The sequence below is a fragment of the Salvia splendens genome, chromosome 6, assembly GCF_004379255.2.
Source record: "Salvia splendens isolate huo1 chromosome 6, SspV2, whole genome shotgun sequence".
NCBI lineage: Eukaryota > Viridiplantae > Streptophyta > Magnoliopsida > Lamiales > Lamiaceae > Salvia > Salvia splendens.
In genome coordinates, this window is record NC_056037.1 from 6,300,770 (window position 1) to 6,315,289 (window position 14,520).

The 14,520-nt window shown below is 39.1% G+C and overlaps 3 protein-coding genes and 1 pseudogene across 3 annotated transcripts; 3 read left to right on the forward strand and 1 right to left on the reverse strand.

Annotated features, from left to right (window-relative positions):
• The first annotated feature begins 158 nt into the window (after window positions 1–158).
• Window positions 159–2,845, forward strand: LOC121806238 (probable ADP,ATP carrier protein At5g56450). The gene is made up of 2 exons (XM_042206215.1): window positions 159–718; window positions 2,061–2,845. Exons 1-2 carry the CDS (start codon window positions 377–379, stop codon window positions 2,688–2,690), a joined length of 972 nt encoding a protein of 323 aa, XP_042062149.1. The 5' UTR covers window positions 159–376; the 3' UTR covers window positions 2,691–2,845.
• Window positions 2,828–6,052, reverse strand: LOC121806237 (mitochondrial carrier protein CoAc1-like). Its single transcript, XM_042206214.1, has 7 exons — window positions 5,317–6,052; window positions 4,405–4,490; window positions 4,108–4,315; window positions 3,804–3,936; window positions 3,480–3,664; window positions 3,243–3,371; window positions 2,828–3,059 (listed from the first exon to the last, which is right to left on the reverse strand). The coding sequence occupies exons 1-7, from the start codon at window positions 5,509–5,511 to the stop codon at window positions 2,958–2,960; spliced, it is 1,038 nt and encodes a 345-aa protein (XP_042062148.1). The 5' UTR covers window positions 5,512–6,052; the 3' UTR covers window positions 2,828–2,957.
• A 1,490-nt stretch (window positions 6,053–7,542) lies between these two features.
• Window positions 7,543–10,996, forward strand: LOC121809714 (protein CLP1 homolog). Its single transcript, XM_042210481.1, has 10 exons — window positions 7,543–8,068; window positions 8,353–8,421; window positions 8,510–8,602; window positions 9,115–9,356; window positions 9,496–9,634; window positions 9,734–9,790; window positions 9,935–10,069; window positions 10,178–10,413; window positions 10,642–10,686; window positions 10,774–10,996. Exons 1-10 carry the CDS (start codon window positions 7,853–7,855, stop codon window positions 10,856–10,858), a joined length of 1,317 nt encoding a protein of 438 aa, XP_042066415.1. The 5' UTR covers window positions 7,543–7,852; the 3' UTR covers window positions 10,859–10,996.
• A 1,179-nt stretch (window positions 10,997–12,175) lies between these two features.
• LOC121807142 lies at window positions 12,176–13,887 on the forward strand (annotated as a pseudogene).
• Window positions 13,888–14,520: the final 633 nt, after the last annotated feature.

Here is a 14,520-nt window from a genome sequence, read left to right on the forward strand (position 1 = left end):
GGAGGCTGCAACGCGTCTCGCCGGGGTCTCGTCTCGCTGAGACGAGACGCGAGACGCCGGCGAGTCCCGTTGTGGATGGTCTAACTTTCTACGATACAATATGAATCTCTTAGCATTTGGAATTTGATTCGTTTACTAAGCCTAGTTGGTTTGTCTTTCTCAACACACTATACACACTATATCTACTTTGATCAGCTTTTATCCACCTAAATACAACAAACACAATTAACCTAAATACAACACCCTGCACAGAAAATCGTTTAATTAAACATGAATTCGAGACCTCAGGCGTAGAAATTTGATTCCCGGAAGCAATCCAATCAGAACCGCGGACAAAAGGTGGGAAAAATTGAATCTTTTCTTCATCAAGGGAGTAATGGCGGCGGCGGAGGAGGAGAAGCTGAAGGGCGGCGGTGATCGGAGAGAATTTAGACCGTCCACGTGTCTGAGCAGTTTCCACCGGGATCTGACGGCGGCGGCGCTGATGGGGGGCGTCGTGCACACGATTGTGGCCCCAATAGAGAGGGCGAAGCTGCTGCTGCAGACGCAGGAGAGTAATGCGGCTATATTGGCCGGCGGCAGCCACCGTAGGTTTAGAGGGATGATTGATTGCATTGGCCGTACGGTGAAAGAGGAAGGGGTCTTGTCCCTGTGGAGAGGGAATGGCAGCAGCGTCATCAGATATTACCCCTCTGTTGCCCTCAATTTCTCTCTCAAGGTAACAGAAATTGATTGAATTTTTAACTACTTACTACTAGTACTATTTTGTTTGGTTTGTGTTTGTGTGGAATTAAGAATGTGGATTAGGTATTGATGAAGGGGATACTGTGGTTCCAGTGTTGAGATCATGGTTGTGGATTGTTCATGTTTACTGCTTGACATGTGCTGAATAGGTTTGTTGGTTGGTGATTAGTGATGATTTTGTGCTTGAGAGTGTTTAGCTGTTTGGTTGGTGTTATTTGTGGGAAATGGTAGCTGTGAGAAGTGAGAACGGGCGGGGATAGGGTTGGGGAGCTCAATGGATAAGTTTGCAATGGCGTATATGTGCAATGTAGCCTGTATTTCTTACAGTGCGAATCACGTGATAAATATGAGGTGATTTGTATGATGTATTCCTTTGAGGTTCTTTGTTAAGGTTGAGAAAACTAACAAATTGGTTAGAACTTAGGATCACATACTTCATTAGGTAATTGGTTATTGGTGACTTCTATGACCAAATTTCATAAGCTTAATATTATATGGGCGATTTACTTTCTGAAATGACGGGCAATGCAGTGATATTTAGGCCCTCTTGACGAGCTAGTCAATGTATTTATAGTAGGGCAAGCCAAGTGCTTTGTTCATTGGAAACAAATTAATTTTCATTTTTCTTCTTTCTTTTCTCCTGTTCCAAATCTCAGCATTTTGTCTAAAAGATCAGTGCTTGGGATGGGGTTTAGTGGTGGGGAGAGGAAGAAAATTTTCCGGCCGAATCTTACACGTGTCTGTGGATAGGTGAACAGTTGGTTCATTGTTTTAGACTTTGAGCATGGCCTTATGGAGTTGAGTGTTTCTCATAGTATGATTACTGAGGTCATCAAGGCTCTGTTCATTTGCTATAAATTTCTAGTATCTTAGGGCCATGTGATTTCAGGTCCAAAACTATCCATAGTTTTAAGGGGAGACGGGTTGCATCAGTCCATGAATCAGTAGATTTGGTTTTGCCTGAAGTTGTTGAGTGTGAAATCCATCTTAATGTACAATTTTTGGTTGTGGAAATTGAATTCGGTCTGAAGCGGAGGCCAACAGCAAAATCAGAAAATAAACATGCCTACTGCTTAGTTAAGATTACTTGCTTCACGTGTTTCGGCCCAAGTCCCGTAAAAACCAACTAAAATGCATTCGCACGGATTTAGAAAATGTATGACCTATGGGTCATATCTGAACAGCTTAATGTATACCATCACAGACCTGCTTCTCATTGTTTGTTGGATTGCAGTAAAGGGATCTGAAAAACGTTGATAGAATCTTGTTATTTTATACCAATATGGCTGACTTGATTTTTGTGTATGTTTTGTTAGGACCTTTATAGGAACATTCTGCGTGGGAACTCACGCGAAGGCAGTCTTCTTTCCGGCCCTTCTGCCAACTTCCTTGCTGGATCTGCAGCGGGCTGCATGACGCTGATCATCATCTATCCCCTCGACATAGCCCACACCCGTCTAGCCGCCGATCTTGGGAGAATGGAGACGCGCCAGTTCAGAGGCATCGGTCATTTCCTAAGCACTGTATATAGAAAAGATGGAGTCCGGGGAGTCTACAAGGGCATCCTGGCCTCTCTACAGGGCATGGTTGTCCATCGGGGCCTCTACTTTGGCGGGTTCGACACCATGAAAGAGAAGATGGCTGAGAAGTCCAGCTCAGACGTTGCGCTATGGAAGCGCTGGGCCGCTGCCCAGGCCGTGACAACAGTGGCCGGGATGCTGTCGTACCCGCTCGACACGGTTCGGAGGCGGATGATGATGCAGTCCGGCACAGAGAGGCCGATGTACAGGACAACGCTCGACTGCTGGAGGACGATATACAAGGTCGAAGGTTTCACCTCATTTTACCGCGGCGCAATGTCGAATATTTTTAGGAGCACAGGCGCTGCAGCTGTTTTGGTTTTGTATGATGAGATCAAGAAATTTATGAATTTGGCTGGATTATAGGGAAGGAATATTGTTTTAATTTTTGCTCAATACATATAGTTTGGATTGGTGTAGTGATGAAAGTCCCACATCCTATTTTAGAAGGTTGGGTATAATGTGTCGAAGCCTTGTAATTCTTGACCATTTGTGGCAATACAAAAGTAAATTTTGAATTCTGAATAGAAAATTGGAATTTATGGAAAATTTTCATCTACATACATAGAGTTTCATATCTTCTATTTTAAAGTCGATCTCTGTTCTAGTAAATTAGGTAGTAGAGCAGCAAGATCATGCTGATGCAGTCGAGCTCGATTTCTGACGAGGAGGAATCTGCAACCGAGTCTTCATCGAGTCATAAACTGTGAAACCAATTGCAACAGATGGTACAACCTGCAGGAAAGGATCAAGCAGCAGTTTTTTTAGCTAGAGAGCAGAAAACTAGCTCGTCTCGATAAAGTTGTTTACATGTGAAAAATACTGTACGAGACTTGAGGCTCGTGTTCAATAACTTAGCAACCATAAATGACCAGAAAAGCGAGATCTTAAGATTTGTGTCTCTTGTTCATATGTTACCTTGATGTAATTGATGCTTAGGCCAGCGAACAACTGCCTCCAACCATGATTACGGAAAATGGAAGCGAGCCCCTCCCACGTGCTCTTATACACGTGACCACCTTGTGATGAAGGTTGCAGATGCTCGACCTTGTGATGAAGGTTGCAAATGGAAGCGAGCCCCTCCCATTAGTAAATGTGGTCGGTATTATTTTTATCTATGGATGAAAATAAACAAGAGAAGCGATGGTACAATACCTGCATCTGCCTCCTGACAACATCTAAGGGGTATGTCAATGTCTGTCCAAGTACACCAGCTATGGCTCCACAAGATAGCCGCATTGCAATCGACTTCTGGTGTTCTTCGGGGACGTGCCTCTTCAGCTCCTCGTAAACATAAAATTTAAGGCCAGCATATGGAAGTATACCTATTAGTGTTGGACCTGCACGAAGAAATTCTTGATGTTTGTAAAATTTTGCAAAATTTGGATTATTATTAGTAGCAAACAAGTAGTAGAAAATTAGTGCATTGGCCTCTAATATAAGATGGAATAGTTTAATCAAATTTAACATGTACAGTACCTATGCCTCGGTATAGACCTCGGACTCCCCCTTCTGTGTAGACCTTCTTGAATACGTTTCCAATTCCAGTGTAACCAGGATTGGAATGAAACTGCCTCGTCCCGTGCTTCAAATCTCCTCTTGTGTCTACAACCTTAAAAATAGGAATAACAAATGAAATTTCAACACAGGTTTAAACATTCGATTGAAAGAACAAATTTCATGGTACTATAATTTGACCGGTTCAGACACATAAGCTCATAAAATTTGGTTGAATCTTGAATTTCTCAATTTAACTTGAAAAAAGAGAAATTCAAATGCTTACCTGGTAGGCGAGTTTGGTGCGAGCCAAATCTAGTGGATAAGTGCATAAAACTGCAGTCCCACCAGCGGCCGAGCCAGCTAAGAGATCCACAACGGGCCCTGTTCCCAAAGCCGAGTAGTTATCCAAGATTTGTGAACGATACTGCTCGTAGGCCATGAAATGTAATGCTGCATAGGGTACAATCCGAAGTACACTTGCTCCATTTCCTCTGTATCACGAGAAAACAGGAAGGAACAAAAAATAATGAGCCAAATGGACATTCTGGTGATGACTCGAAATCAATGGTTTGACACTTACTTGTAAAATCCTGCCACGCCTTCATGCTTCAGTAGCTTCTTCAACGAGGGGTAAATCCCAAGAGAATGAAAACCTTGAGTTCTAGTCTACAAGAGCATCGGCGAACAGAGTAGAAACATGTCAAATTCAAGCAAAAAATTCATTTTCTTGTGTGAAGGTGAAAATGATAGGGTATCTTCAACTCTATTGGAGAACAATCAAATAGTTAAGCTTAAGTAGCTACAGGAATATCTACTAGTTTAGGTTTCAAAAATAAGAGATGGATGCAGGAGGCATGCAACTCATGGCATCCAAACCACTACTCAAACACGATTTCAAATACTTTTATTTACATATAAGAAACCTTGTACTATAATAGGATAAACTGCCATACATGCTCGATGTTGACAAGTACGGAGTAGGTACTGACATTTTAATCCACTGAAATTTTGGATTTCTATATAATGCAATCATATGAAACTTGCTCCCAACCATACAAAAAGTCCAATTCACTAAGTAATTTGGGATTACAACATCGAAACTCGCATGATTAGGAAACGTCGCATCAACAACTTTGCATAGTCATGATCATTGAACCCTTTGATCTCTCCAATAATGGCAAATTACCTAATGCAATCATGTGAGACTTGCACTTGATCTCAACCAAATACCGGAACAATTAACCAAATCCAACAACACAAATATATCATAACATCACAAGGAAATGTTGCACCAACAACTTTTCATGTGATGATTATTCAATCCTTTGACTATGAATGGCATAAACACCTCACACGAGACTCGATCTCACCAACAGCTCAAATACAACGTTATAACATCAAAATCCACTCTTGCTAAATCATGAGATCAGAATTCAATAAGCACAAACAAACATTCAATCAACTAATTCAACATCAAAAAACAATTCAGCACCTGCAGAAGTATTTTAGTACGTTCCAACGGGGCAACGGCTGTCTTAGCAATTCCACCAGCTGCACCACCAGCAATGAGCTCCTTTACATACACAGGAACTGTATCTATGTACTTGGCCTCTCTATGAGCAGAAGCTGCCCCAGCAAATCCAGTCACATTCGATGAAAGGGTAGAACCCTGTGAAGAATTCATCATCTTCGAAACCTAATCTCAACAATTCAATCACAAAGATCCAGCCCAATTTTCAACCAAAATCAGGAAGAAAAGACTAACAGCAGATTTTTTTTATCCACCCTTCAATTTATAAAACTCCTTATCCCATCTATCTCTTGGAATAGAGAAGCAAAACGATTTATTCCCAACAGGCAGAATCAAAGGCCTGAGAACAAAATCTATGTTCACAAGCCAGTCTTCTAAGCTGAAATCAAGATTCATCAACATTCACAGCAAGAATCGGAGAAACGATTTCACAATCCAAACACAATCGCCATGAAATCGCGACAGGGTTTCAATCAAAATGGGATCTTTATACTCTCGAGAAAGAAAATGCAGGGATTCAATCCCAGAAAATTCGTAATCAACAGCCAAATCCGAATCTCTAGAACAAGAAAATAAACCTCCAAAGTAGGAATGAAAAGGAGTCTTTTCTTAGAAATATAAAAACTCAATTTGAATTGGTTTTCTAAAAACTGAATTCTTTATGAATTGGTCTTCTAAAAACTGAATTCTGTTGAACTACAAAATTAGCACATATGTAACTATATTTAAAAAAAATGCACAAGACACCTGTATGGGTATAATATCGTTTGAAGTCATTTTCACTATTTATGGTCTTTCTTACCCTTCTCACTCTCATTTTTTTTCCAAAATGTCACCCAAGGGTATTCTGATCTTTCAATTATTTAACACTTTTGAGAAGTTGAAAATAGTTTTAAAATGGGGTGTTGCAATCTTCTCCCTCTTGCCGTTAGCCATTTTTAGTGTTAATAATATTATAGTAATAAGAATTTTTATATATTCCTAGTATAAATTAGTTTTAAAAGATTGTGGTGAAAATAATTTTTGTATATTAGTAGTATACTTTAATCTTTATTATTATTTCTTAAGGAAAATAATTTGAGAATAAAATATATTTAATTGCCATTAAATCATTCGATTAATATGTGTATTATATTTCTAGTATTTATAATTTATTGGTATTATATGTTTATATAAAAATTATTATTTTAATAATTTATTTTATAAAATTCTTATAATTCATATTTATTTATATTAATGAAATGTAATGATGAATGATTGGAAAGGCCGAAATGCCCTTAGTGGCATTTTGGAAAAAAAAGGATGAGAAGGACATGGAAGACCATAAATAGTGAAAAAATGATTTAATGATATTATACTCATAAGTAGAGGCGTCTGGTGCATTTTTTGAAACATAGGTACCTCCAGCGTTCAATCAGCCATACGTCGGGGCTAATTTTGTAGTTCACTCTATTATGAATTGATTTATATATCCACACCTATTTCCTTGCTTCCTGGAATCTGGAAACTATTGTAGGCTATTACCATATTCTTAAAACAATAAAATAACTGATTACGAAATTCTTAGCGAAATTTGTCCAATAAAAATCAAATTTCAATTCATGTTTAATGCTATCAATTTGAAAAATGTACTGTAATAGTTTTAAAGTTTTAATACATACTAAAATAAGAAAGATAAAAAGAAAATAAGATTATAATATTATGAACGGAGAAAAGAGCATACTATATAAAGATTTTTTTATGATAGACCAAATTAACAAAATGGAGTATTATTTTTATGGAATGAAACAAATAAACCCCTAAGTGTTTTTTCTTATTTATTTTATTGATTCAATTTCCAATATTTATGGAATTGACATTATTCGTAAATATGGTTCAAGTCCATGAATATAAACTTCAGTGAAAATAGAGTTTAGTTGACTTGGATTATATAGAAGATACATTAAAAAACACAATATAGTTGAAAAAATATACTAGCGCTATAGAACTTTCTTTAGTCTCTTCCCAATCACATAAAAACGACACAAATCACTTAAATTTATTTTATTTTTTTTTAAACAACAAATCAATTCGATTATTCATCTTCATTCTTCAGTCTATAGTTTTTATTGAAATCATAAAACACAAGCCTTTTTTAGATGAAATATTCATTCATATATGGAAAGATTAACGTATTCCTGGCAAAATTGGCATACATATTTACATACACACTTCTATTTGGTTGATTTGTATTTTGTAGTGTAATAAAAGTAGTCAAATTTTTAGTTTTTAATGATTCAATTCTCCATTAATAATGTAGTAGTACTACTATTTTAATTACATTTTCTTTTCCAAAGTCTGATTGAGGCATCCCTACTGTCGCCGCCGCCACCCTACGCCGGCGGTTCTCCTTCTGCCCTGCATATACAGCCTTAAAGTTTTTCAAAGAGCATGAAGTAATTACTGGAACTGATTAATTTGTTATTTCTATTACTCCAAAACATCGAAACTGCTTTGAATGGCTTACGGCGGCCCCGCCGTTGCTCAGACCGCGCCGCCAGGTAGCTCGGAAACAGTGAGGCAGGTGAAGCTTGATAAAGAATGTGAGTTGAGAGTTGAAGTCGGCCCCAATTTTCCCCTTCGCCTCCGGTTGCTCACCGGCACCGCCGAGATTTTCGGCTCGGAGATTCCGCCCGAGATTCGCCTCACGTTTCCTCCCGGTCACAAATTTGCTGTATGTAGTAGTGATTTTGATAATTTATTTCCTTTATTACGCAAACACTGTTATAGCAATTTAGACTTGATTCTTATCCCGCTCTTTCCTTTATATGTTCAATTTGACTAGTTTCTTCTTCAATTGCACTTTGATTTGTGAGAATAATTGGTGTTATGTCCAATTTGAAAAACCATTTGCATTAAGATGTGTAGCTGAAAGGGATTTTGTTCAGATTATCATTATTGTTTGTATTTCCGTTATTGAGTGAGAGTTCTGATTGAAAGTTATGTTGAACGGACCAGGTTTTTACCTGGTATGGAGCTACAATTGAAATTGATGGCATTACTGAAACTGATTATACAGCTGATGAGGTACTGTTATTTTATCATGTTTATCCACATTAGCTCCATGACTCCATCACTGCTGTTGTATTTAAATGTTTCTCTGTGTGTGGATTAGACCCCCATGATCAGCTATATCAATGTGCATGCCTTGCTGGATGCTAGAAGAAATCGTGCTAAGGATTCACCCAGTGATTCTGATGATTCTCAGGTAGCATTATGTTCATGATCGTGGGCGACAGGAAATAGAGTTCTTTTACTCATCTAGTTTCTCTTTATGTTTGTTATTATATATTCTGGAATTATTTACATTTTTTCCTTTTGAGATAGTGTTACCTGCCCTGTATTTTGTATATTCATTAAACATTCATAACCATGGAGAGAGCATCAATCCATAGTAAAACTGTGAGTGTTCTGCCCATACTCTATTGCATGGAGGATATGAAGAACCTCCATGTTTGCTGACTCCACATAGTAATGGGATAATATCTTGTTGAGTTGAGATAAGTAAATGATTTACATGGGGGATAAGATAAAGGGTTCACCCCTACTTCATTATGCTCTAACCTGTGCAAGGCGCAGCTCAATATGATCCCTTAAAGACATGGTTCTTTGTGATTAAATGACACGAATTTCTGCTCTTATGGAATTTGTTTAGATGTATTAACTTCTGCCCATACTCTATTGCATGTATGAACTGATCTCATGGTCTTGTTTCTTCAGGGGCCAAGGATTATTGTCGTGGGGCCTACTGATTCTGGAAAGAGTACATTGTCAAGAATGCTTCTAAGCTGGGCAGCTAAACAGGGATGGAAACCTACCTTTGTAGATTTAGACATAGGCCAAGGATCTATAACAATTCCTGGATGTATAGCTGCAACTCCAATTGAGCTTCCTATTGATCCAGTGGAGGGCATTCCTCTTGATATGCCTCTAGTTTACTTCCATGGCCATGTAACCCCTAGGTAATAAAATTGGCTTTTTTTAATTGAATCTATCCTCAGTGCCTAAGGTTCTCAGTTTCCTAGTACTCACTCGTCGCTTTTTGAGAAGTTCATTTTCTCAATTGTTAGTCCTTACTCACTTGGATTTGGTGCTTAACAGTGCCAACGTAGAGTTGTACAAGGTATTGGTGAAGGAGCTTGCTCAAGTTTTGGAGAAGCAGTTTGCTGGAAATGTTGAATCTAGAGCTGCAGGCATGGTGATTAATACCATGGGGTGGATTGAGGGTGTTGGTTATGAGGTATTTGATTTAATAAATTTTCAAATGGCAAATATGCCTTTCATGAGTTAAGGAAAGAGTCATCTCAGATCTCTTCTAATTATTTTCTTCTCTTGGCAGTTACTGCTGCATGCAATTGATACGTTCAACGCCTCAGTTGTATTGGTTTTGGGCCAGGTATCTGTTTTTTGCTGGTCTGAGCGTGACTCCTGGACGTGTTATTTGTTTGGCTGTCTGAAGACGGTTCTTGCCTTGTACATCAAAGTCTTACTTGTGATATCGCTTCTTCTTGCTTTCTTTGGAACTTGAACATGTCTGCAGGAAAAGCTTTGGAGCATGCTTAGAGATGTTTTGAAAAGTAAACCTAATGTAGATGTGGTGAAGCTTCAGAAGTCAGGCGGTGTTGTCTCGAGAAATGCAAAAGTCCGTCAGAAGGCCAGGGGCTCTAGGATACGTGTATGCATCTTCAAACTAATAACATGGCTATTTAATTCTGCATTACCAGCGCTGCTCTTTTTTTTTTCCTGTGTTCCTCCACTGAGTTGCCCTTTCCCCTGACTGCAGGAGTACTTCTATGGCCCTGCGAATGATCTTTCCCCTCATTCTAACACAGCCAATTTCAGTGATTTGTTAATCTATCGTATTGGTGGTGGACCCCAAGCCCCTCGCTCTGCTCTGCCAGTTGGCGCAGAACCAGTCTCTGATCGCTTAAGAGTGGCTCCTGTTAGTGTAAACCAAGACTTGCACCATCTTGTATTAGCTGTCTCGTTTGCTAAAGAACCAGACGAAATCATGTCCAGGTACCGATTTCCTTATTAGACAGTTAGTAGCATCTTGATGCTTACGTATGACTTCCATCAAATTTGGATCGGCATTTGGTTTATCACTCATCTCTATGAGCACTCATGCAAGGGGAATAAACGAAAACTATAACATTTTCAGGCTTCTTAACTAGTAGTACTAGTATATTTAATTTGGAAATGAGGAATGAAATTCACTTTCTGATTTTTTTTCCTCGTCTCTGTTAGTAATGTTGCTGGCTTCATCTGGGTCACTGATATCAACTTCGAAAGGTACAACAGACCTGAAAACCCCCTTCTTTTAAGTGCAACTATGGTTTGAAATTTGCATAATCTTATTTTGATCGGTGACCAACGCAGCAAGAAAATCACGTACCTAGCGCCCTCTGCTGGAAGCCTTCCCGGTAAATATTTGATCGTGGGAAATCTAACGTGGTGCGAATAGTGCAGTTCCGTTCGTTGCAAGCTCGTTTCCATCATCATTGGACTTGATCTTTCTAGGGTTTCTGTTGTAAAACTGATGCAAGTTCCAGAGTGTTAGTGCAGAATTGAGGTCTTGCAGATGTCTGTATACTAACTAGTCTTATCAACTCAAACGTGTTACTTTGTTAAATGCATGTTTACTTTATTAGACAAAAACTCTTCCTCATTAGCTCTTTTCTAGAATAAAGATAATTACAAATTTAAAATACCAGTACTAGTTATTTATGATTGAATGTACAGTATTATTAATTTTAGAGTGAACATCCTTGAGTCCTTGACAATATATATTATGGGAAATAATTTTTTAACATTATGGCATTGGCATAATAGGATTTAGGTCATAATTTTATACTACTGTATTTTATTTTTTTATTAAATTTAATGTCAAACATAACTATCATAATATGTCGTATATATAAAATAAATATACTATAACTATATTTATAAATTTAATATATTTTTTTATATATTCTATTAATCCATAGTTTCCTTACAAAAAAAAACTCAATATAAAAGTAAGTAATTCCCGGAAAATCTTGAAGTACTCCGTAGATCTGACTTTTGCAACCAGCAGCGCAGAAACCCTAACAAAAAAATTCAAGAATTTTGTGCGTAGGAATTAAGGTACACGTGTATTTTTTTCTCTTCCTCTCTATTTGTTATATATACAACGTGTGTAGTTTAGAGCATCCACAATGGCGCCTAGCGCACCGCCTAGCCGAGCGCCGGCACTAAGCGGTCGCTAGGCGAACCATTGCAGGAGCCGAAAACCGCCGAGCGGTTTTTCGGAAATGAATTTCGCCTAGCGCTAGGCGGTCAAAATCAGCTGGGCGATCCGCTCGGCGCCATTGTAGCGCCCGGATCGCCCAACGCATAGCCCAACAGTTTTTTTTTTAATTTTCAATTTTCGAAACACTATATATACACGATTTGCACTTCATTCACACCACTTGGGCACGGAGGACTACTCGGAGTTAGTTTTTTTTATTTTTGTAATTTTTTAAAATGTAATTTTTTTAAATTTTAAATAAAATTGTTGCATTTTCCCGTATCTGTGGCGTAAATTTAATTCCGTATTTTGTGTGATTGTTCATTATTTGTTTTATATAATTTTGAGTGATGTAGCTGGGCTATGGCTGGGCTATTTGCTTGTTTTGATGATGTGGCAGGAGGATTTTTAGTGCTGATGATGTGGCAGGAGGAGTTTATGGTTAGGCGATGGCTGGGCTATGGCTGGGCGAAAACCATTGTGGATGCTCTTAGAAACTTTCTTCAAGTTTGTTGGTGTTCAATTCCAGGCCAGTCCCTTGGCCCGTGCGGCCTGTGCGACCGCACAGGACCCCCAATTTTCAGGGGCCTCTGAAATATTTCGGCCCATATACATGTATTCCTATTTTTTCAGCCCAACAAAGTTATTTCTCTTGTATAGCAACGCCCAGGCCTTTTTCTAGCACCGTGACTCCAATTCTGATCGGTTTCTTTTCCCGATCGTAGACCTGGGAGCCGCCTGTTCGTGTTCGGTGTTCCTCATCGACAAACGCCGCAACAGGGACCAGCTCACCAGAGCCATCGTTGATCGCTTCTGCAGCGTCTGCCAGCTCACCAGATTTTTGCACAGGGCCTCTGATTTTGTCGGGACGGCCCTGTTCAATTCAAGAACCTCTTTTGCAGTGTGTTATTGAATCTAGATTCTTGTTATTTTTCTACTTGAAATAATTCTACAACCGTCTGAATTTGAATTTGTATGATCCACTTTGTTAACTAATAAATGGAGTCTAAAAATTATGGAAAATTCGATGTTTGGACGTAGAATTTTGCAATTGACACTGTATATATGATCAGGTGTGGAAAAATGGGTCAAGCACTGTGTTGTATTCAAGTGGATCAGTCTACTGTTGGCATGAAAGAGAAGTTTGGCTAGTTCAGCGATGTCCTCGAGCCAGGGTGTCACTGCGTGCCTTGGTTTCTCAGCTACAAACTAGCCGGCAAGCTATCCCTGCGCGTCCAACAGCTCGATGTTCGATGTGAGACCAAAACCAAGGTCTGAACATCATGCATGTGTGTTATCATCTTGTTTCATATTTTCAGTGTTTGATTTGGTGTTTCAGGACAATGTGTTTGTTACTGTGGTTGCATCCATTCAATACCAGGCCGTGGCACAAAACGCAGCCGATGCTTATTACAAGCTCTCCAACACCAAGGCTCAGATCCAAGCCTATGTCTTTGACGGCGTATCTTCTTTTTGAATCGATTATGTGTTGCTAAACCGATTTATTGTGTAGTCATCAGAGCTAGTGTGCTAAGATTGATACTGGATTCTGTTTTCGAGCAGAAGAACGAGATAGCCAAATCCGTGGAGCAAGAACTCGAAAAGGTGATGCTCGTTCACACCATTCTGTTCCTACATTCCGTTATTCAAACTCTTTCCCTGCTTTCTGCAGGCGATGTCTGCTTATGGCTTTGAGATTGTCCAAACGCTCATCGTCGACATAGAGCCCGACCGTCATGTCAAGAAGGCTATGAATGAGATCAATGCAGGCAAGTTTGCTACTATAATGAGACAACGGCTTTGTATTGGCACAACGCTCTCTCGATTTCAATTTTTAGTGTGTGTGTGTGAATAAACAGCTTCTAGGATGAGGGTTGCTACTAATGAGAAGGCTGACGCAGAGAAAGATTCTGCAAATCAAGAAGGCTGAGGGGGAGGCGGAGTCCAAATACTTGTCCGGGCTTTGGATTGCCCGGCAGTGCCAGGCAATCGTGGATGGGCTACGAGACAGTGTGCTGGCCTTCTCTGAGAACGTGCCCGGGACTTCAGCAAAGGACGTGATGGACATGGTTCTTGTGACTCAGTACTTTGACACGATGAAGGAGATCGGGGCCTCCTCCAAATCCAGTGCCGTGTTTGTTCCTCATGGACCCGGTGCTGTCAAGGACGTCGCCTCACAGATTCGAGAAGGCCTTCTTCAGGCCGAGAGCCTTCACCACTGACCTCACCTTGTCTCTGATCATGATCATAGGTTTGTTTCTTAAGATTGCTTGGAATTTCAAGATTTGGTTTTAAATAACTGTGTTATAGATACAGAGGATAATATAATGATAGAGTTACATTGCTTTTTCTTCCATCTACATGCCGAAGAAATCAACGATGAAACTTTGGAAGTATTATAGTAACAAAAACCACAACTACACAAGATGAAAATGATTTAAATTCAATAAAGCTTATGCCAACTTGAAATATATTGGTTCCAAACTAATTTCGTCACATAAACAAGAGTACTTTCAACCTTCATAAAAATGAATAAAAATGGTCGCACATTTAACTCATACACATTAGATGACTTGTAAGACTCGAATATGAAACGCAACTCAATTAGTAAAACGTTTCATCTTCGTGCCCTCAATAATTCTTCTTGATTACATACTCGAGTATTTCACTTATTACAATCATAAATTAAAACAAAAAAAACATGAAAAGAAAAGGGAAGGAGAGAAACGAATTACTAATGAGAGAGAAGATCCTTAATCCATCGAAAACTCCTTGTAAAAGAGGCTTTAAGTTTGGCTTGAACGGTGTAAGCCTTATAGCTGACGATCCTCTTCTTCCTCTGCATCTCTGGATCG

Coding starts and splice junctions, on each gene's coding strand:
- LOC121806238 (XM_042206215.1), top strand. CDS start 377: ATGGCGGCGGCGGAGGAGGAGAAGCTGAAGGGCGGCGGTGATCGGAGA. Junction 719..2,060: donor CCCTCAATTTCTCTCTCAAG/GTAACAGAAATT, acceptor ATGTTTTGTTAG/GACCTTTATAGGAACATTCT.
- LOC121806237 (XM_042206214.1), bottom strand. CDS start 5,511: ATGATGAATTCTTCACAGGGTTCTACCCTTTCATCGAATGTGACTGGA. Junction 4,491..5,316: donor GTACTAAAATACTTCTGCAG/GTGCTGAATTGT, acceptor ATGCTCTTGTAG/ACTAGAACTCAAGGTTTTCA. Junction 3,937..4,107: donor GCACCAAACTCGCCTACCAG/GTAAGCATTTGA, acceptor CCTATTTTTAAG/GTTGTAGACACAAGAGGAGA.
- LOC121809714 (XM_042210481.1), top strand. CDS start 7,853: ATGGCTTACGGCGGCCCCGCCGTTGCTCAGACCGCGCCGCCAGGTAGC. Junction 8,422..8,509: donor CTGATTATACAGCTGATGAG/GTACTGTTATTT, acceptor TGTGTGGATTAG/ACCCCCATGATCAGCTATAT. Junction 10,070..10,177: donor CCAGGGGCTCTAGGATACGT/GTATGCATCTTC, acceptor CCCTGACTGCAG/GAGTACTTCTATGGCCCTGC.